General features: G+C 40.7%; 1 protein-coding gene and 1 long non-coding RNA gene across 12 annotated transcripts in view; one reads left to right on the forward strand and one right to left on the reverse strand.

The window, feature by feature from the left end:
• The first annotated feature begins 3,513 nt into the window (after positions 1–3,513).
• On the forward strand, positions 3,514–10,308 carry LOC308572502. Its single transcript, XR_014001777.1, has 2 exons — positions 3,514–5,231; positions 7,293–10,308. It is a non-coding gene; the product is annotated as an uncharacterized lncRNA (long non-coding RNA).
• PTPN3 (protein tyrosine phosphatase non-receptor type 3) overlaps positions 9,218–21,467 on the reverse strand; it is a 95,773-nt gene continuing 83,523 nt past the window's right edge. For all 11 annotated transcript variants that reach the window (XM_081168498.1, XM_081168497.1, XM_081168494.1 and 8 more), the window contains 8 exons: positions 21,200–21,363; positions 20,123–20,213; positions 17,109–17,170; positions 16,624–16,770; positions 16,024–16,152; positions 13,917–14,062; positions 11,672–11,807; positions 9,218–11,035 (listed from right to left, as the gene is read on the reverse strand). In XM_081168498.1, coding sequence (XP_081024624.1) covers positions 10,958–11,035; positions 11,672–11,807; positions 13,917–14,062; positions 16,024–16,152; positions 16,624–16,770; positions 17,109–17,170; positions 20,123–20,213; positions 21,200–21,363 — 953 coding nt within the window. In that variant the 3' untranslated portion in view covers positions 9,218–10,957. The remainder of the gene's footprint in view (positions 11,036–11,671; positions 11,808–13,916; positions 14,063–16,023; positions 16,153–16,623; positions 16,771–17,108; positions 17,171–20,122; positions 20,214–21,199; positions 21,364–21,467) is intronic.

The following is a 21,467-nucleotide window of genomic DNA, read 5'->3' on the forward strand; positions in this document are numbered from 1 at the left end:
GGAAGTGGGATAGTTTGGAAAGAATTTTTAAAAGAGGACATTTGGGGACTCACTGGAAGGTCACATGTTAAAGGTTTTACAGCCTATATTTCAATACTTTCCTTTGCTGCATGTTTTGCAACGTTACCAAAGTGTGCTTGGCTCAAACTTGGGGCTTTGCTTCCAGGATTCCAACAGAGCAAACATATGGTGGGAAGAGCACTAATAAATCCTAGCAAATGCATATTCATACCAACTTCCAGGGGTGAAACTAGGCTTTATTTCACCCAGGTCAAAGACCCAGTTTGGCACCCCCTCCATGTGCATTTGCATACATACACACAAGCTGGGAGCCTCAATGGCGCCCCTCTAGAGGCTTCACCCAGGGAAAAAGTCCAACTACCCCTCCCCCACATAGCTACAGTTCTGCCGACTTCTCTTACATCACAAGAGGCATGCTTCCCTCAACATCCCTCTTCTACCCTGCACCCCAGAACTCACTCTCTAAGTTGGTCTTTAACAACTCTCCATTTTTCCTTTTCTTGTCCATGATGTTTCAAGTATCTACGCAATTCAACTTAATTTGCTTTAAGACTTTCATTGTGTGAGCCTTATTCTCACTGTGCTTCAAGGCTTCTTGAACCTAGGCTACCATTTCTGAGGGCATCACTACTTTACAACTTTAGACTGGTTTGAGACCAGATTAGTTCCTAGTTTTTACCCCCAAATAAGGGACGCGGGTGGCATTGTGGTCTAAACCACTGAGCCTTGAGCTTGCCAATCAAAAGGTTGGCGGTTCGAATCCCCGTGACGGGGTGAGCTCCCGTTGCTCGGTCCCAGCTCCTGCCAACCTAACAGTTCAAAAGCACGTCAAAGTGCAAGTAGATTGATAGGTACCTCTCCAGCGGGAAGGTAAACAGTGTTTCCGTGCGCTGCTCTGGTGTCAATGTTCCGTTGCCCCAGAAGCGGCTTAGTCATGCTGGCCACGTGACCTGGAAAAACTCTGCGGAGCAGACAAATGCTGGCTCTCTTAGCCTGTAAAGCAAGATGAGCACCACAACCCCAGAGTTGTTTGCGACTGGACTTAACTGTCAGGGGTCCCTTTACTTTTACCTACCCCCAAATAAATGTCCAAAGTGTAACTTAGTGAAGGTACTGAGGATTCATTGTCATGGGGGCACAGTTTTTATATTACAAACAAATTTAAAGACTAATATATATTTGTCAACCATGGTTTAACAGGATAAACATGTTTACACCTGTATAAGAGGCATGCTTTCATCATGTCACCCCAAATCAAGTCATGGAAAATATAGATTGTGAAGATATTGAATTTACACTGTTATAGATTTCCAACTCCATCACAGAACTATAGTTTGGTGGCAGAAATGATCAATGATGTAAAGCAGGGCACAAGCTGCAGCTGAGTTAAATTTCAACCACAAACCTTTACAAATGAACGGCTTTCTCCAGGATCTGAAATTTGGTGCTTGTGACCTTTTGCATCATTTCAAATTTACAATGCATTTATCAGTGGGTTGCTTGTGTATTCATGATTCAGTATTCAGCTTATGTAACCTATTTATATAACATGGTAGGATTTGCTAGGTGAATGGAATTTTAACTGAAGCTGTGGTGTGAATTAAGTATATGTAAGGTACTAAAATTAAATCTAAGATCCCAGTTCAGATACTTGCTTGGGCCAATAGGAAAAGATAAAGGCAAGAATTTGGCCATGCTTGGAACATGGCATCTCTTTTTTAAAAACCCCCCACACAATAACATCGACAACAAAGGAAGACACTCATATAAATCAGGTACATGAATGTGTATAGAAAACTTAGGGAAACTCGGACTCTTAAAAGACTTCTATGATACTGTTTGTTTGTGTGATGCACCTGGATCTATAGACGATGTTCAGGGTAAACCAAGACAAGTGAAGCAGAATCACATTTCATAAAATTCACTGAAAACGTTCCACTATTTATCAACCAAAGGCCATCTGGGTATGTTTTTTAGAACTCTCCCAAAAGGTCTGTAGAGGGAGAGAACTCCACATTATGAGCACTGCGAGCCCCACCTGTCCACCCTCGCTGCTGGAATCTGGCATACAGACGTCAGCAGGAAAACATTGCAGTCCCTGGCGACGCTATGCTGCTGAACTCAAAGTCAACGGATGACAAAGGGACATCACAAGAAGACTCCGTCATGGAAATGGTGGACTAGACAGTTTAAGCAAAACTGATTCTATTCACTTCAATCTAAAAGGCTTCTCTCCTATTGTAGGTGAGAAATTAGTGTAGTTAGAAAAATAGTACTCACCTATAGCTGCAGTTGAGGTTTGGACATACTATTCTTATTAGGGATATGCTTGGTTAATCAAATTGCAAGTGTTTAACTGACGGCAAAGCTGCCCCTGTTTAATTGGACAGCTCTGCTTTTCAAAACCATCAGTAAAATACAAATGTTCAATTCAGAGTGCCTCTAGACAGTCACTATTTTGCAGGTGTTCATGTGCACACTGTAAATTTAGGTTGTGGAATTTTAAAAAGCTGACTGTTGCCCTACTACAACAAATCTCACTTTAAAAAAGAATCAGTCTTTTTGCAGTTTAAAAGGGATAGGGAAATGCATTGAAAAATAGGGTATGAATGAATGAATGATAAATGGGAAGACACAAACACCCCATAAACAAATTAGGATTGAAGCACAACTGTTGAAGGTGTCTGCCAAAGGGCCCTACATATAAGATTGTGCTCCATAGTCAGTTTAGAAGTATGCCGTCTTATTTTCTGGTTGCTGTTGTTTGATATTGTTTAGTTTTCTTTGTTGAACAGGGCTGAAGCTAAATCCTAACTTTCAAACAAACAAAAAAAGATGCATTGCAGAGCAGGAAACTTATTCAGACATGCTTATACTTAGGTCCTTAGAACAGTGTGTTTTTCTTCCTTGGTGTTGACTTCAATGCTCATTTCTGCCAATCCATACTCCATAAGAACTCCACATTGACTGCAGATGTGTGTCTGTATTATTTCCCCTGCTTTCAGAGATACATTGGATAGGTGACTGTACAGTTTCATTAAAAAAGGTTATAGCCTTACCTTTTCAAGGAAGATACATTATGTTGGCTCATTGAAAGGAGTGGGCATTTTCTACCAACCAGCTAGTTAAGGGGCTACAATAGCAGAGGCTGGGATTTAAGGGCCATCAGCCTCAGACAGGCTTCCCAGGGCTTGTCTACACTTTGCCTTTCCCGCACCTAAGAAGCATGGTTCTGAGTGGCCTTCCGCTTCTCCTGTGCTTTCTAGGCAGGGGTCTGAGCAGTTTTCCATTTGCACCCCCCACTTTCCCCAGAAAACCCACTCTTTACAACTGAATCAGAACGGAAAACCTTGGACTCAGCTACATTAGTCAAAAAACCAGTGTTTTAATGCATTATAAACATGCAACATATGACGCTGTAGAGCACAAAACTTTTCTATGTGATTTTAAATAGTTTTTTTTTTATTTTGTTAAAACAATTTCATGCCTCCAGGCATTCACACAGGACCTTCACCACCTTCACTGGTTCTGATCTGGAGAGGCAGAGCTGGGCATCATCCGCATACTGATGAACACCCAGCCCAAACCCCCTGACAATCTCTCCCAGAAGAGGGAGATGTTCATGTAGATGTTAAAAAGCATGGGGGAGAGGATGGAACCCTGAGGCACCCCACAAGTGAGAGCCCAGGGGTCTGAACACTCATCCCCCAACACCACTTTCTGAACACGGCCCAGAAGGAAGGAGCGGAACGACTGTATAACAGTGCCCCCAGCTCCTCTACAGTCCAGAAGGGTGTTATGGTCGATGGTGTCAAAAGCCGCTGAGAGATCCAGCAGAACTAGGAAACAGCTCTCACCTTTCTCCCTAGCCCACCGGAGATCATCAACCAGCGTGACCAAGGCACTTTCAGTCCCATGATGAGGCCTGAATCCTGATTGGAAGGGATCCAAATGGTCCGCATCCTCCAGGCATGCCTGGAGTTGTTTAGCAACCACCTGCTCAATCACCTTGCTCAAGAATGAAAGATTTGAGACTGGGCGATAGTTGGCCAGATCTGAAGATGTTTTTTTAAGAAGCGGTTTAATAACCGCCTCTTTCAGCGGGTCTGGGAAGGCTCCCTCACAGAGAAGCATTCACCACCCCACAAAGCCCATCGCCCAGCCCTTCCCAGCTAGCTTTTGTAAGCCAGGATGGGCAAGGATCAAGGAGAGAGGTGGCTGGTTTCACTTGTCCAAGCAGCCTGTCCACATCCTCGGAGGTAACAGATTGGAATTGACTTGTTGCAATTCAGGGCTCAGGATTCTATTGCACATGTGTGAACAATGCATTTTTAAAAAAGGTGCCACCACCCATTTCACCTAAAAGCAAAAACAGAGGCAGGGGTTGTCAGGGAGAAAAGCCATTTTAATGTATTCTACTGGAGGGAATTTCTGCATTTTTATGCTTTTTCTTTTTTGCTTTTGACCCTGCCCATCAATGGAATGTGGCCCTCCAGAGGTTTACCATATCTGAATCTGTTCCTGGGGCCAAAAAAGGTTCCCCAGGAACTAATTACAAACAAGCAAACCTGTTTCTTTCCCTCTAACTCTTTCTCTGCACATCCAAGGATACTACGCAAGAATGCTTACTTGCAGACCAAGGCTATATCTGAAAACAGAATAGATGAGCAGGAGTGTGGACTGAGTGAGCAGACGTTTCCAGAAGCAGGGGCTGATCCTAGGCAAAATAATATTTCTCTCCATGAAATTGAAAGCAAATGTCTATGATGCTTGATTGAAGGTGATAAATGCTGACAATATATGGCGTGCTTAAGTTTGATATTAGAAATTAGTTATTCCCCTAGGTTGGTGGTGGTAGTGGTAATACACCTATACTGCAACTGAAAACGTAAAATGGATTATTTTATTTTAAATAATGGATTTTTCATTATACCACTGCTACTTAGCGTTTTCAAGCCTCATTTCCCAATGCAGTTGAGAGTGCATTGTGTGATGGATCCCTTTTCATTAGAGATGCTAATTATCAAGTTTCTATGTTGACACTTCTGACATATCGGAGATAAGCACTCAGCATATTTGTTATGCAAGGAGATTTTGTACTATATCTATGCCTCTCATCACCACATGGCAATGGAAGCATTTAATTATGTCTCTGAAACGCAGGGAAGGGGAGGGGGAGAGGATTTGGTCATTGGGGATGTTTCCTGCAGGTTGATGGTAGCAAAATTATTTCCAAAGTGGACTGCAGGTTGAAGATTGGAACCCGAGATCCTTCTTTGAGGACTGCAGTTTCATAACATGACGGAAGCCAGCCGTCACAAATGGTGCACAGCATAGAAAACACACAGAGACACATGTTCCGAAGCACATTTAGCAATAATGTGGGACTCCAGGCATTGAAATTAGTCCTGTCATACTGTTTCAAAAACGTTTAGTTGAACAATCACCCATGCTTTAATCAATTGATGAAAATGAAAAGCTTGAGAAAGATGTCATTTGAGCTACTGAGGGAAGCATACAAACTTATAATTTAAAAACGAATGCTATTGCTCCTTTTAGAAGGAAACTCGGTTAGCAATATTTTCATTCTCTGTTCCCCATGGAATAGGCACACTGGCTCAGAAAGTAAACAAGCTCCCCTCTTACTAGCAGCCCCATCAATTAAAACTTTTCCTTTGTCATCATGATCCCTAAAACTTGAACCCAACACTGCCCAAAGGAAGACCCAGATGAGGAACAGATACAGGTTTCTCCTCTCAGGAGATGCCTTCAGCACCTCCTCCCAGGCTGTAGACAAAAGCAGGGAAGTGGACTGGCTGTGTGAACCAAGCATGACAATCCAGCAATCTTGAGTAAATTTCCACTGATTTCTAATCTGAGTAACCAGCAAACGTCACACTGATCAGGCTGTTGAACCTTTGCTAGAACAAAAGTTGCAATAGTTGTTCCTATCTGTACTCAAATTAGAGACCAAAAGCAGTACCGTATTTTTTGCTCTATAAGACTCACTTTTTCCCTCCCAAAAAGTAAGGGGAAATGTGTGTGTGTCTTATGGAGTGAATACAGGCTGCACAGCTATCCCAGAAACCAGAACAGCAAGAGGGATTGCTGTGCAGCGATCCCTCTCGCTGTTCTGGCTTCTGAGATTCATAATATTTTTTCTTATTTTCCTCCTCCAAAAACTAGGTGCCTCTTATGGTCTGGTGCGTCTTATAGAGCGGTACGGTATTTTGATGGTGCTACCTGAAAATTATCAAATTCATTGAAAACTTGTAAGCTGCTGTGCTTGAAATATTTCTGTGAAAAAGCTTATCCAATGGGAACACCCATCTTTTATCCTAGGATTCATTAAATGCATGATTTAGGATTTATAGAAGAAAATACTTTTATCCTAGGATAAAGATGGGTATGGGTTAGGGTTATAGGGTTAGTGTTGGAGTTGGTTAGGGATTGGGCTAGGGTTAGGGTGAGGTTTAGGGTTAGAAGTAGGGGTTAGGGTTGAGGTTAATGTTAGGTTTAGGGCTGGGGTTAAGATTAGGTTTACAGTAAATGTTTGGGTTATAGGATTAGGGTTATGGTGAGGGTGAGGTTTAGGATTAGGGTAAAGGTTAGGGTTATGTTAGGGTTAGGGCTGGGGTTCAGATTATGTTTAGGTTTAGAGTTGGATTAGGGTTAGGGCTAGTGTTGGAGTTGGGGTTAGGGATGCAGTTAAAGTTAGGGTTAAGGTTGGGGTCAATGTTAGTGTTAGGGCTGGGGTTAAATTTAGGGTTAGGGTTGGATTAGGGTTATAAGATTAGGGTTTAGGGTTTGGGTTAATGTTAGGGTTAGGGTTGGAGTTAGGGTTAGGGTTAGGGTTAGAGCTGGAGTTAGGGTAAAGGCTAGGGTTAGGGTTAGGATACAGTTAAGGTTAGGGTTAGGGTTAGGGTTAAGGGTTAGGTTAATGTTAGGGTTAGGTTTATGTCAGGGTTAGGGCTGGAGTTAAGATTAGGGTTAGGGCTAGGGTTGGAGTTGGGGTTAGGGATGCAGTTAAAGTTAGGGTTAAGGTTGGGGTCAATGTTAGTGTTAGGGCTGGGGTTAAGTTTAGGGTTAGGGCTGGATTAGGGTTATAAGATTAGGGTTTAGGGTTTGGGTTAATGTTAGGGTTGGAGTTAGGGTTAGAGCTGGAGTTAGGGTAAAGGTTAGGGTTAGGATACAGTTAAGGTTAGGGTTAGGGTTAAGGGTTAGGTTAATCTTAGGGTTAGGGCTGGAGTTAAGATTAGGGTTAGGGCTAGGATTGGAGTTAGGGATAGGGTTATGGTCAATGTTAGCACAGGAAGCAAAGATTTCCAATAAAGAAGTGCAAACACATGTAATAATCAGTAATACACTGCTGTAATCCAGTTTTCCATAAGTTCACCATAGAGATAAATAGCCAAACATGTGTAATGCTGTATGAGCTTTTGCAAATATGTAGGAGGAGGAAGGTTGCTTGCATTCATTCTGACCTGGATCTCACATTAAATACAGGGTCGCTTCTGGTTGATGCCACAGCTCATCTTGGCAAGTTTTTGACGTATAGTTTTCAGTTTGAATAGCCTGAGGACAGAGTATCCTTGGGGATATAAACAAGTGTGCTTGACCCATACTTATACTAGCTGATTGAAGCTGATTTTTAACTTGGCCTTGTAAGTCCTCATAGTTTCTTAGATTGGATTTTCTTTAAATAAAAACTAACAAAAGAACCTGCCATGTGGCTTGCCTGGGTAGAAGAGGTAATTAGTTCCTTGTTGCTGGAAGGTTTAATTCTGTCTGTATTGCAGGTGATTGTGACAAGGTCCTTGTTAAAGAAACCCCCCTTAGATGCTGCCAATTTCACCAATTAGTAAGCAGTTTAAAACATACAAATCTTGGATAAACTATTGCAACATATGGTGACCTTGCAAGTCCACAGTTGTTATTTGGCTCCCAGTTTATTTCCAGGCTCTGTGCAAGTTGCTGGTTCTTCAATTTAAAGCCCTAAATGGATTGGGACCTGTGTATCTAAATAGCTGTCTTCTTTCCACAGGCAAAGGATTGGGCCTATTCATTAAAGGTAAAGGGACCCCTGACCATTAGGTTCAGTCGTAACCGACTCTGGGGTTGCAGCGCTCATCTTGGTTTATTGGCCAAGGGAGCCGGCGTTTGTCCGCAGACAGCTTCTGGGTCATGTGGCCAGCATAACTAAGCTTCTTCTGGCGAACCAGAGCAGCACACAGAAACGCCGTTTACCTTCCCACTGGAGTGGTACCTATTTATCTACTTGCACTTTGACGTGCTTTCGAACTGCTAGGTTTGCAGGAGCAGGGACCGAGCAACGGGAGCTCACCCCGTCATGGGGATTCAAACCGCTGACCTTCTGATCGGCAAATCCTAGGCTCTGTGGTTTAACCAACAGCGCCACCCGTGTCCCTTGGGCCTACTCATTAGGAGTGTCCAAATTATGGCATTTGCTGACCTGGGAGAGATTTGTCTAGCTACCTCTTTGAGCATGCTCAGAGGGCAGATGGTCATTTGCTCGGGATTCCAATTGTTGTGATTTGCTGTTTAATTTTCATGCTGTTGTCTCACAATTGCTTTTCAATACGGCTTTATGACACTTGGCTATAAACTGCTCTGAGGACCTAATTCAAGTGCAAGACACACAACAGAAATATTTTTATGAATGAGCAAGCAGGGGGTTTGCAGTACCCTAAGGTATAACTCGCCAATAAAAAAATGTACCTTGAAAACAAGGAATACTCCAGATGGAGAAGTCAAAGCTTTCTGGCTTCTAGAATATTTGTATGATTTTCTATGCTATTAACTGATCATTCATATTCAATTTGAAATGACCATGTGAGATAATCAGAATGAATTTAAACTTGTTAGTCAACTCATTTTGGGTATGAATCTGCATGTATGATGAAGATGATCACCTCAGAAGCTGAGAACCCAATGAGGGTCACCGTATCACATTCACTGTGAAACCTTTTGATTCCAGACTGAAAAAAGGGGAGAAGAAAAAGAACCTCTTGGGAAAACTACAACAATACATTTGTAATTCAATTCTGGACTGCTACATTTGTAATTAAAGAGAAAAAAATAGGTTTTAATATAAACATATACACAATGTTTCTCAAATTTCTAGATGATTTTTCTCAGAACCAGCCTTTATATACATAATTTTAGTCCATGATGATATATTCCATATGTTCTTTTAATTTAATTTATACACTTATTGACAAAGACAAATTCTTAAATACCATACAGTGATGGTTTATTCCAATTCTCTCCCTTGAAATGAAACTGAGACCAGTGTACCTTAAAGCAAATTACCAAAATACAACTCATTCATACTTTACATACATTGTGATACATCCAGGTTTTTTCAACATTTCACTCACAATACATAACAAAATCAATTCATATAATACCTTTGTAGAGCAATTGCTGCTCCTAAGCCACTCACGCCATTGCTGATTCTCATGCTGTCATCATACAAATGTTCGTATCCACACACAGAAACCTCAAATGCTATATGTGTAATAAATTAATTAAGGCTGCAGCCCTAAACACACTCACTAGGGAGTAAGTGCCTTTGAAGACAGCGGAACTTCTGAGCTAGCATGCACAGGGTTGCATTATAAGCTTCTTACACTTTTCAAGCCATGGCTCTTCTTTGTGGACAAGTCTATAGATTTTTCAGCATTCTAGATAAATAGATTTTGTTTGTTTTTTGTAGTATTCTTGCTGCTGCATGGCAGCCTGTTTTTCCTTGTATATCCACACGTAGGCCAAATTTCATAGATACTTCAAAATGCAAGTGATCCCGCAACTGAGGAGGGGTACTTATAGATCCATCCACAAGATCTGACCAAGCCATATGATATATGCATCCATGTGTTACTTGAGGGCTGAACACAATGGGATGGCTTAGCAATAGCAATGATGTTGCTAAAGCAATGGAAGACTGGGCCCATGATTAGGGTAGAACAAAGTTTCCTCTGATGGACAATGAACCAAGTGTATTAGCATCTGAAGATCTATGCCCTTTACCTTTTAGCAGCAACAGTCTATTTGTGTCAGCAGTAGATAGTCTTCCAGCACCTGATTAACATGTTTACACAAACAGTAAAAGATACTTTGCTATCTGTATCTGAAGAACAACAGATTTTGAAACAGAGGAGCAGATCAAACAAACTGAATTTAAAAAGCACCACCCATTTCAGAACAAACATGTGGAAGAAATAACAAGATAAAGAGCAATACAGACACAAGGAGCACATAAAAACAGCCAGTGGAAGACAAATTGTATCCTCTTTCACATACAGTTGCCTCACTGCCTTTTCTGCATAGCACACGATCTCTGCCTGCTTTAAATATGCTTATCAGTGATGCAGATAGATTTACAGAGGTTACAGTGCCATTGCTCCAGCCCTTGGTATTTCATTTCATAAATATGCCTGAGCAAAGTAATATTGCCAACGTTAACTGGTATTGGGATGATTCAGTCCAATTTTGTGGGAGTTGTGGAATACTCAACTCTTAGGCGATGAAGGCACTTGGCTCTTCAAATAATTGGGTTGCTTTTCCATTGATATTGCTAGTTGGCCTTTTTCAGTTCACAATGGAGAGCACTGGAATCTTCTAATGAAAAATGTTTTAAGGCAATAAAAGGTGCATACAGCGAGTACATCAAGATTTTCTTTTCTTGTTTTCTGTGTGCGTACATTCCACATCACATGCCTTTACAAACTTACCTGATTCATATGTAGATTACATGGTTCAGTAATTTCCTACAGAATTTTAAAGTGCCACGGTACAAACTTGCTTTCTCTTCCCCAAAGCCTTGGCGAGCTCTGCCATAATCTATCACCACAAACCACTTGGGCTTGACATGTGTCTTTAGAAAGATGAACTCCATTTCTTCACATTTATGCTAACTGGAATCCAGTGGGTGTACTAGTCCTTCTTTATAAACATGAAGAATAGCTTCACAGACAAATTTGTACTGACTCTGCATAACACACACACAATAAAAAAAGGAAAAGGTTAAAAATAACCTAAGTTAGATTTCATTTATATAATATCAGTACAATGGTCAGCTACAATGCCATCATTTTCATACACTGAAGTTAACACCAGCATTGCCTTTAAGACCAAGATGGATGGCATGTGCAGGGGGCAGGGAGAGATCAGCATTAGGTTCTTCAGGTGATTTAAATCCATCTCTGAAGAGCTGAGATAGGCAGCAGAGACAGGAAACGGAGATAAACCAGCAGAATAGAGAAGGAGGCACAAGTCAAAATGTGTTTATCTAAGCCAAATGAAATCTATAGTGCACAGGAAACCACTGTTTCAATTCAGGCCTCAGTGAATACAACAGGATTTCTTGAATAGTTCTAATTCATGCTGGAATCTCCCTCTGAAAGTATTTTGTTGAAGCATGGCAACTTTAAAGGCAATTAAGTGTTCTTCAGTAGAGACAGAATCACTATGTGCAAGGGATGCTTAAGCAATGAACTTCCTGCATCAGCTTGAGGGCAGGACTAGATGACCACTGAGGACCCTTCAAACATTACTATTATATGATTTCAATATATTGAAACTGGGTCAAACACATTGAAAATAGGCTCCTGTACTTTTTACTTACTGATGTTTGCACCATCATAGCACGATGGTCTCGCATCTTTCGTACAATATCCAGTGGATAAACAGGTTGGCTTTTTTCAATTAAGCACAGAGCTGTTTCCATAGCAACCAATACTCCAGTCCGGCCTATTCCAGCACTGCAAGAGGTAAGAAACAAGACTGCATTTTTTTAAAGCAACTACAACCAAAGCATATGTGTTGTCCTGAATTCATATTAAAATTATGGCTTTTTAAAAAATACTGAAAATCTCTTGAAAATATTAGGAATGCTGAATACAACAAAACACTTAAAAATCACTTCAGCAACATGTTCTTTGCAAATTTGTAAGAAAAACATTTCACAGAAAAATGGAGAAAACAAGTAAGTTTTAGTAATCAATGGTTAAATATGTAATTTAATCTAATTTAAGCTAGGAGTTTTGCTCCCCCCTCCCTGAAGTAACAGGATATCACAAAGAAAAATTCAATGGTCATAGCTGCCCTATTGGGAGAGGGGGCAAAAGGAGTTATCTCCTCACAGTTAAGAGACTGAGAGCAGGCCAGAAGATGATACGCTCCTCCCTTACCCAAGGCAAACTTCCTCCACCCACCATAACAGTGGCTAAAGGATACACTGGCATCAAAATCAATGATAGCTAAAAATAATCAGGTACACTGCTTAACCAGAAGTTCCAGCCAGCTTCAAATCCTGGTTTCAAATAATTATAAACAGCAAACTTAGACAACCATGATTAAAATCATATTGGCACATATATTTAAGCATGGTTTAGAAAAGCAAGAATATGCTCTATGCAACCATAGAAGAGACTGTGCATCTTGCAAATGAGATGCCTGTGAGTGCACAATAAGGAATTGTGTGCTGCCACACCGAAGAGCAGCCCTGCTGGATCAGAGCAAGGGTCAATACAGTCCAGCATACTGTTTCTCACAGAGGCCCACCAGATACCTCTGAGAAGCCCACATGAGGGACATCAAGGCAATAACGCACTTGGTATTCAGTGGCCTCTGAAACTGGAGGTTCCATAGAATCAGAGTTGCCCAGAACCATGGAGGTAATCGAGTCCAGCCTCCTGCAATGGAGAGTGACAGATGGCAGTCCAACCTCTGCTAAAACATCTCAAAGAGGTGGCAAAGCAAAGGCCACCTCTTAGGCAAGCAGACTGTTCTACTGTTAGATAGCTCTTATAGTTAGTAAGTTTCTCCTAACATTCAGCCAAATATGCTTCCCAGCACTTTCCATTCACAGGTTCTAGGCCTGTCTTGTGGAACAGTTTGTGCCATCTTCTGCATAACAACCCCTCAGATATCATGTCCCTCCTCCATCTTCTCTTATCCAGGCTAAACATATCCAGCTCTTTCAACTATTAATTATAGGACTTAGTTTTCAGACTTCTTGCCATCTCCATCACCTTCCTCCAGGCACACTATTGTTTGTTGATGCCCATCTTAAAATGTGGTGCCCCAAATTGGTCACAGTACTCCAGATGTGGTCTAAACAGCACAGAATAGAGTGGAACTGTCACTTTTCCTTCTGGGTTGCCACCACTTTTAACTTCATAATATAGCTACATTACTGGTACGTATCTTCTGTGAATTTTTCTACTCTACTCTTAAAGCTAGTTAAGCTAGTGACCATCACCACATCTTATGGCACAGAATTCTATGAATCAACTAATTGCCAGGTGAAGAAGTACCTCCTTTTGTCTGTCCTGAATATTCTGCCAATCTGTTTCATTGCATGACCCCAAGTTGTAATATGAGAGAGGAATAAATTAATAAGTCTTTGAATGACTACTAGACATGGTGATTACATGGAATCTTCAGGTTTAGAGATAATATGCCATTGAGTGCCAGCTACTGAGTTGTGTCTTCATGCCTTGTTTGTGGGCCACCACTAGTAAACAGATGCTGAACTAGAAGGACCCTTTATCTGATCCAGTAGGATTCCTATAAGTTCTATTTTTAAAAAAGGAAACAATAACAATAAACCCCACCCCACATAAAATCACGCAACCAAGTTGCATTTACAACCAGTCACATTTAAGCTATGTTTTCTGTCTTTTGGGAAAGTCCACTGAAAGGAATAAACACTTCAAATACATTTGAACAGTCCCTAAGCAGCCTGAAGCAGCAAGAGCAGTTTTGATTCAATATCAGCTATAACACATTCAATATTCATAAAGCAGACTCAAGAACTATCACAAACTATTATGCCAAATGGTTATATGCACAATTATTTACTGCACCTGCAGTGAACAAGAACTGGCGCATTTCCCACTCTCTTTGATCTCATGTAGGTCACAAATTCCAAAAAGTCTGTGGAATCGTCAGGGACACCATGATCAGGCCAAGCCACATACTGGAGATGAGTGACTGTGTGTTCTTCCTCTGTCTGAAATAAATTAACATTTTCACTATAAAGGACTACAGACATTACTGTAAAAACAGCCTTAACTGAAAATTATGTAATGGGAAAATATCAAACAAACCATTTGCATTTAGATAGCTCAACAATAAATATTGTTGATTTGTGGTCAAAACCAGTACATCATTTATTTATTTATTAGCTGAATCTCTTTCCCCACCCCCTTATCTCCGGAATGGTATTTTCTGTTGTCTCTCTCAGTAGACCCTGACAATGTACAGTAAACCTACTAGAAATTAGTTACATTCTCATCTGAATGTTTTCTGTACTCCATAGACCAATCAAATATGTGAAACTGTGCTATAGCTATTTCTCATAAAAGCTCAATTATACATTCAACATAGCAAACTGTTTGTATTTCCATTTTTATGAAGGCAAAATACTGTCACATACAGAGAATCCTAACTCACAGCCACCTGTAACACACGGGGTTCCCTGGGGACTCCCTCTCAAGGCACTTTGTCGCTTTATGGCTGGGATGCCACCTGGTGGGAAGAAAGCTGCTTCAGCTAAATAACAGCTTAGGTGTTGGAAAGAGCTTGGAGGTCAGCAGTTTGAAGCAGACTGCAGCAGAAGGGAAACATTAAACCCACCTCTCTATGCACCTAACCTCTCTGCAGCCATTTTTAAAAAACATGTGAGTTCAACACAGTAACACATATAATGTAATCTATAGTTTGGTCCAAAGCGGGTGCTTCCATTTTGCAAAAAACTCTGCCAGCTCTGTCACAGTATACCAGACACAAAATGTAGGCGGGGTCTGTTTAATGAACAAGAGATGCAAAAACAAGCAATCAGCTCCAAACCAAATTTGCCATATACCAGTTATGCTGCCATAGCCAAGTCTACATGTGGCTATATTTTGCCAAAGTCTGCATGAATACTCAAAGCTCAAGAAGTCAGTGGCCCTAGCCAAAGTGAAACAAACAACAGCTGGATAGGTAAAGCTGCATCAAACAATATGGACAGGGACAAGAAAGGGTCCCAGTGGTTTCCATGCAGCTTCCTATGCTTTGTTCTTCTGCATTTACTGTTCATTCATCATAGGATGCTGTATTTGAAGTGTAATAAGAAGAGCCCGGCTAGATCAGGCCAAGAACCCATCTACTCCAACATGCTGTTCTCACAACTGTCATCCACATACAGTATTCCAAATATGGTTGCACCATAGATTTGCATAGTAATATTATTCTATTGGCAGTTTTTTGTTATTTTCCAAATTACCCCTAAAACAGAATTGATGTTTTTCACAGCCTCTTCACACTTGGGTCATTTGAGCTATCCACCACAACTGCAAGGCTTCATTCCTTCTCAGTCATCACTAGGATCTGTTTGTGATAGTTGTGAAACTAGGATTTTTGGTCCAATGCTTATCACTTTGCAATTGTTTACATTACACTGCATTACCATTCAGGTGTGTAGGATTCTCTCTCCTCATTCTGTGCAGCAAAATAAGGAACTGAGTGCTGTACCACTGTACTGCACATAGATTTAGTATTCATTTAGCAATCACTTATTCATATAGAAATGGGAGTTCTAAGTTTTGGCATGTACATGCAAACTTGTATATGTATTCTCACGCATGTAAGCATGCACATGCATTGGTGACGAAGAAAGCATCCAAGCTCTATATTGAATCTCATACCACATACAGCTAAGAGCTGTTTGAATGGGCCCTTACTAATGAATAAAGACAAAATAAGTAACAGTACAAGCACTTATACCTGAGTTGCTTCTTAATAATAATAATAATAATAAACAACAACCAGAAGGTTAGCTTTGTAGGTACATATTCCAGTAAGGCTGACCAATGGACCAAGCGCAGCAGCATTTAGATCAGACGAAAAGCACAACATGTACATAACCATGTGTGAAGTTTTAATATGTATTTTTTCTTGTAGCAAACTGAAAAAGTAAAAATCACTTACTTCAATATTTGTAATAACCATTTCTCTAAACACGTAAGCAATGGTACAATCTTCAGATCGACACTTGACACGAAAGTTGCCATAATCAAGAACGTCTGGAGGATCAGGCCAATAAGGATGACATTTGGTCTAACACAAAAGAAAAACTCATCCTGTCACATTTATATCTTCTATGGAAACACATCTTAGAGGGTTGCTCAAGCAATGCTAATAATCAACATAGAACATACCATGTACTACTTGACATGACAAAAGACCCAGGGGTCCAGGCCAAAGAGTTAGCAGAAGCAATCCCCAAAATGTCTCCAGCCGCCGCCACAGCAGCTGGAGTTAGTTTATGTTCTAGCAGGCCAGAGTATATAAAGCTTTCATCTTTAGCCTTTCAGTTGCTGGAAACAAAATAGCTCTATGGTTCCTGAACCTTGATATGCTAAAAAATTTCACAAGCCACAACTTATTGTCCACCTGCTAAGTTACACTGAAGAAAAAGGAAAGAGGGCCTAGTTCCAATGTGCCAAGCAGACCACCAAACCACATCTCAATTCACATACAAACCTCCACCCCCAGGAATGGCTTGATAATCAGGAAAACTGTACCTACCCGCCCTCGTTCTGTGAGGGTTGTTAGCATGATAATCAGTGATAATCTGTGATCCCAAACTGCTTGCCAGAAATGAACACAGGTGTGTGGAAGAGGCCCTTGAGTGGCTATGTATTTGTTCACAATGCCTGCAGGAGGAATTTCCAGCTACGAGAAGAAAGAAAGCTGTAAATAAGGTTGATTCTTACTAGTAAGAATCTGAAGTAATAGCAAAGGCAAGTGGATAATAAATAACAACAACAACAACTATTAATATTTCTAGTCATCCTCAAATACAACATCAACCCGCACGATTAGGTCACTAAATCAAAATTGAACAAGAAATTGTACAAGAAATTGATAATTCTGATAATTTTGATACTTTTAGTTCTGTAGACCCATTGAAATTAATGGACCTAAGTTAGTCCTGTCCATTAATTTTAATAGGTCCACTAGTATGGAAACAACTCGTTGTAATTATTTCAAGACCTATCTGTGTTACTTACGTTAACATAATTTGCATTTATGTAATCATCATTTCCTTGTAATATTACTCGAGTGATATCATCTAGCAAGAGGAAAAAAAGTAATTAGGTTATATAAATTAGTATCACTTTTCACAGAGATGGGGAATCAATTAGCTGCACAATATGGTCTGCAAACACAGTATTTTGAAAACTTAAGTAAATGAACTATGACCAAATAGGACACGAAAGAATAGAATGTGCCAGATTCAAATGAATCCTGAATCGAATCTTGAGCAGAAGTGGTTGCTTCAGAAAGATCTTGGGCTTTCAAACCAAAGTGGGGTCACTCCAAAGGTTCCCAGATAAAAACAGGAATCTCTGAAGTGAGAAAACAGTGCAGGCAGTGGGTCTGCCAAAAGCGAAAAATTATCCTCAAGTGAATGCCATATAAGCAAATGTCAAAATGGGGGGGGGGGCTCCTTTTTTTGCTGAGTGTTTTATAGCTTCTAATCAGAGGGAATGATTTTATCAGGAATCTCAAATCACAGTGTTCCGAAGCAGTGATGCTAAAGTAATAGATCACCTTCTGCTCTGTTCTGTGCTAGTTCTGCTGCTGCTGCTTACTTGAAACAGTCCTGTCAAGTCAGTTTACACTTCATTTCTGTGACTTTTAGTGCTAACTCAGCAGAGCCAAGTCTGAAGGTGAGTCCCCCACCCCTTCATCTTAACGCCTTAGCTCCTGCATTTATACTTCTGACAGGTTTCTTAGGAGCACTTCTATGATTTTTACAATGTTCATAAAATGGATGGCAACAGAATATGGGAGATTAACTCCACCAAAACTACAAACGTTTGGCAGTGTTCATCCCCTCAAACATACAAATTTCATTCAATTCAGTCAAAAATTTAAAAAACTTATATGCTGTTAAAAATAATAATCAAAGTTTAAAGTGCCCAGCACAACCCCTCCTGAACCTATCCTACTGGAATTTAGCAGAATAAAAGAGGGTCTGCCCGAGGGCCTATTATGCCTCCAAATTCCATCTAATTCTGTCAAAAATGGGGAGAAAGAAGTGAATGGGAAGACATGAAGTTTCGTTCCCCCAAGCCTCTAAATTTGTCTGAGCCAAATCAGGTTGTTTTCTGAAGCAATACTACAAAACACAGCACTGTCTAGGGGAGGCTTTCTCAACATCAAGTTCCTAGATGTTGTTGAGACAACCACTCCCTGATCCTTGACTGCTGTCCCTCCTGGCAAATGATGAGAGTTGTAGCCTAACAACATCTGGTCCAGGTCAAAGGGGAACAGGGAGGAAACAACACTTTCCTCCTTTTGAAACCCTTCTGATTTCCATCCCCTGCTGTGCTATATGGTTCTAAAAAGCCCTGGTTCAAGATAGGCTTACCACACAAACATTATTATGGTCCAAAGACCCGCAAAAACAATTTCAAGAGCAATTTCAAAAGCAAAGTACAGCAAACATATGGAAAAGACATTACTAGACAGTCACTGTGTTTTATCCAAGACATGTTGATTTCTAATTCTAACTACCTGTGAGAGAAATTTTGCCATGACTAAAATTCCTTATCATCAAAGAGATACTTGAGATAAAAGATATCAGAGTTTCCTGGTAAATTTACCAATAAGGGCTTAATTAATTGGTTCTTGGCTTGCTTATACAGCCCACATATAGTAAGATACGTTTCATGCAACCAACAGCCTGAGAACATAAACAGAGTTTTCTGGTAAGTTATAGTGGTTAGCTTAGGACTTCAGATGACTCAAACTACAGTCCTCTCTTGTTAAACTTTGAGTGGAGCACAGGAGCAGTTTGAAGCAGATGGGATATGGTCAACAAGCACTCAGGTGACATCAATCTCTCTTTCTCCACATACCTATAGCACAGATTCAGGGACTATTATGGTACTGTGCATGACCTGATGATTAACTGTTTACTGGAGCTTTGTAGTGTTATGCACTGTGCCTCAGTGGCTTTCCCTTACTCCTGATTCTCCTGCCTTCTTCCCATATGCTCTCAAAACACTCATTGCGTGCAAATGAAAAGAGGCCAACTAAAAGATCAGGCCAACATGCTGCCGGCTGTTCTTTTACGAGCAGCAGGGATTGGTCATCCATTTGCACTAGCGGTCTCCTCTTGCACCTTGTTGTTTCTTTGTTGGTAGGGAGTGGTTGGCAGGTGGGGACAATGAATCCTGCTGGGATGCTACTGGGCAGGGCTAGCCTGTCAACTAAATTAATTAAGGGATGGATTGGTCACATGGGTTGTCAAAAGGAGTGGTGGGTCAAAGAGGGATGGTTATCTTAGGTGTGCCTATTAGAATACTAGGGGTGGGCTCACCCCTTTCAAGACCAGGTTTGTACTCTGGGTTTGAACCACGGTCCTCTAGCATGCAAGACTTAAGTTGTTTTATGAGACCAGGGTTTCACCTTCAGTCCCTGTGCTCCTAACATTGATTGCTATGAGGGAAAGGCCAATGCCCCACAATATGTCAAGACACCTGTCTGCTGCTGTGGTTGAGCAGTTTGGGAACTGCTCTGTATAGGCTGCAAGTTTTCTAGATGTCCAGAGATCAGTGGGGGTTTCCAGCCTTCTGTCTGGTGGGGCTCAGACTCCAATTTCTGCTTTCAAACCCCATATCCTATGGGCTGGAGGGTACTGGTGTCAGTGTATGCATGTGACTGCTTTTGTTGCAGTTTCTGTATGGTAAAAGGGCATTTCTCTCTGTGAATGGGTCTTGAACCACTGTTCCACGAGCCTTGTGTATACTCTGTGCAAGCTCCCTGTGTAGGGAGATATTTGATCTACTAGTGGAGCTGTCATGGATCTTTAGATATGGCATGAGGTAAGTTCAGGATTAGTTGCCCCATTTATGTACAACAAATGTACTTTTACTTACCCTGAATATGTAGAAATCACCTTATTTCGGGGCAGTCCTGACTCACTTTTAGGCTGATAGGCATGGAATTACTGTTAAATATTACAAGTTAAATATTAAAGGAAATAAAAGGCAAAATATAATTTAATACTCACATGGCAGAACATCTTTGTACCGATTTTTGTCCATGTTTTGAGGTAGCTTTGCACAAGTAATAGCTAATCCTGGCTTTTTTCTATAAAGTTGCTGAAAGAAAATAAAAGCTCTTCACTGAATAATTAAATAAGGATCAAGTTGAATCTAGGCAGTGCAGGACCTCCATACACACTGCCGAGACTTGCTTGAATTATAACAAATATAAAATAATTCCCCACAAATGAACAACTGGCAGTTCCCAATCCCTGTGGCAGCTTGACTGGCACTGGAATGTGCGGTGGTCTTGTATTTGCTCCATATCTCTGGCCAGATCATATGACAAGTGAGTTGGGGGCTTATTTTATTTTGAGGCCTTGTTGCAAAGTGTTAACAAGTTAATGACAATACAGGATCAGGCATTTGCAGAAGAGAGTTACAGGGCAGGAAGGCATTCTTAATTCTTGGCTTGCCTATCAAGTCAGAGGAAAGCTGACTAAATACCCCTCAAATTTTGATGCTAGTTCTTAACAGGATTACAGATTAACAAAAATTGTAAGAAGATAAACTTACTCTTTTGACAGCTGCGTGTCATTTAAATACACTGTTAAATAAAATCTAATTAGGGCATTATGATATCAACATTGCACTTCTAAAACTGCCAATTAAAAGACTGCATTTAGGTTTTAATTTTGTGGTGAAACACAAGGGTTGTGTAGGCCTATCCAAGCAGCAATTATTAAAACATTACATTTTCCTGCTTTTATATTTTTAGAAACTTGCACTTCAGTATAGTTAAAACATGGTCACTGTGAGAATAGAATGCTGGACTAAGTGGGCCTTTGGCCTGATCCAGCCGGGCTCTTTTATGTTTTTAAAGTCATGACTTACAATGCTGCTTTGGCCAGCACCTGAATGAACCCTTAGCTTCTGGAACACCAAGTGCTCCATTTCTGGGCCAATGCTGTCAACAAGTCAACGGTCACAAAGAAGAGAAAGTTAGAAGGAGGAGAGTAGCCAAGGGAATAGTGGCTTTATTTGCATCTGTTTAGGAAGGGACACATTCAAACCAAGGGTCTGACACTGTGATGGTTGCTTACTTCAAACTGAATTAGGACAGTTCCACTTTCCAGTCCTTTCTTTAGTTGCTCCATTGATTCTTCTAAAGTCTCACCATACTCAGAACAGTTGGGAATAATTGTTTCCAGAAAACCAGATCCATCAGCTTCATCTTCCAACTTGTTCTCAACAAATGGTCTAAGAACTAAAAAGACACAGGCAAATCCAGATCTTTGACATTCTTCAAACAGTAATGTCTAGGTATTTTAAAGAAAATGTATATGAAAAAGGACAGATTTGTAAAAGCTG

The sequence above is a fragment of the Podarcis bocagei genome, assembly GCF_964188305.1.
Source record: "Podarcis bocagei genome assembly, chromosome: 13".
In the NCBI taxonomy this organism is placed as follows: domain Eukaryota; kingdom Metazoa; phylum Chordata; class Lepidosauria; order Squamata; family Lacertidae; genus Podarcis; species Podarcis bocagei.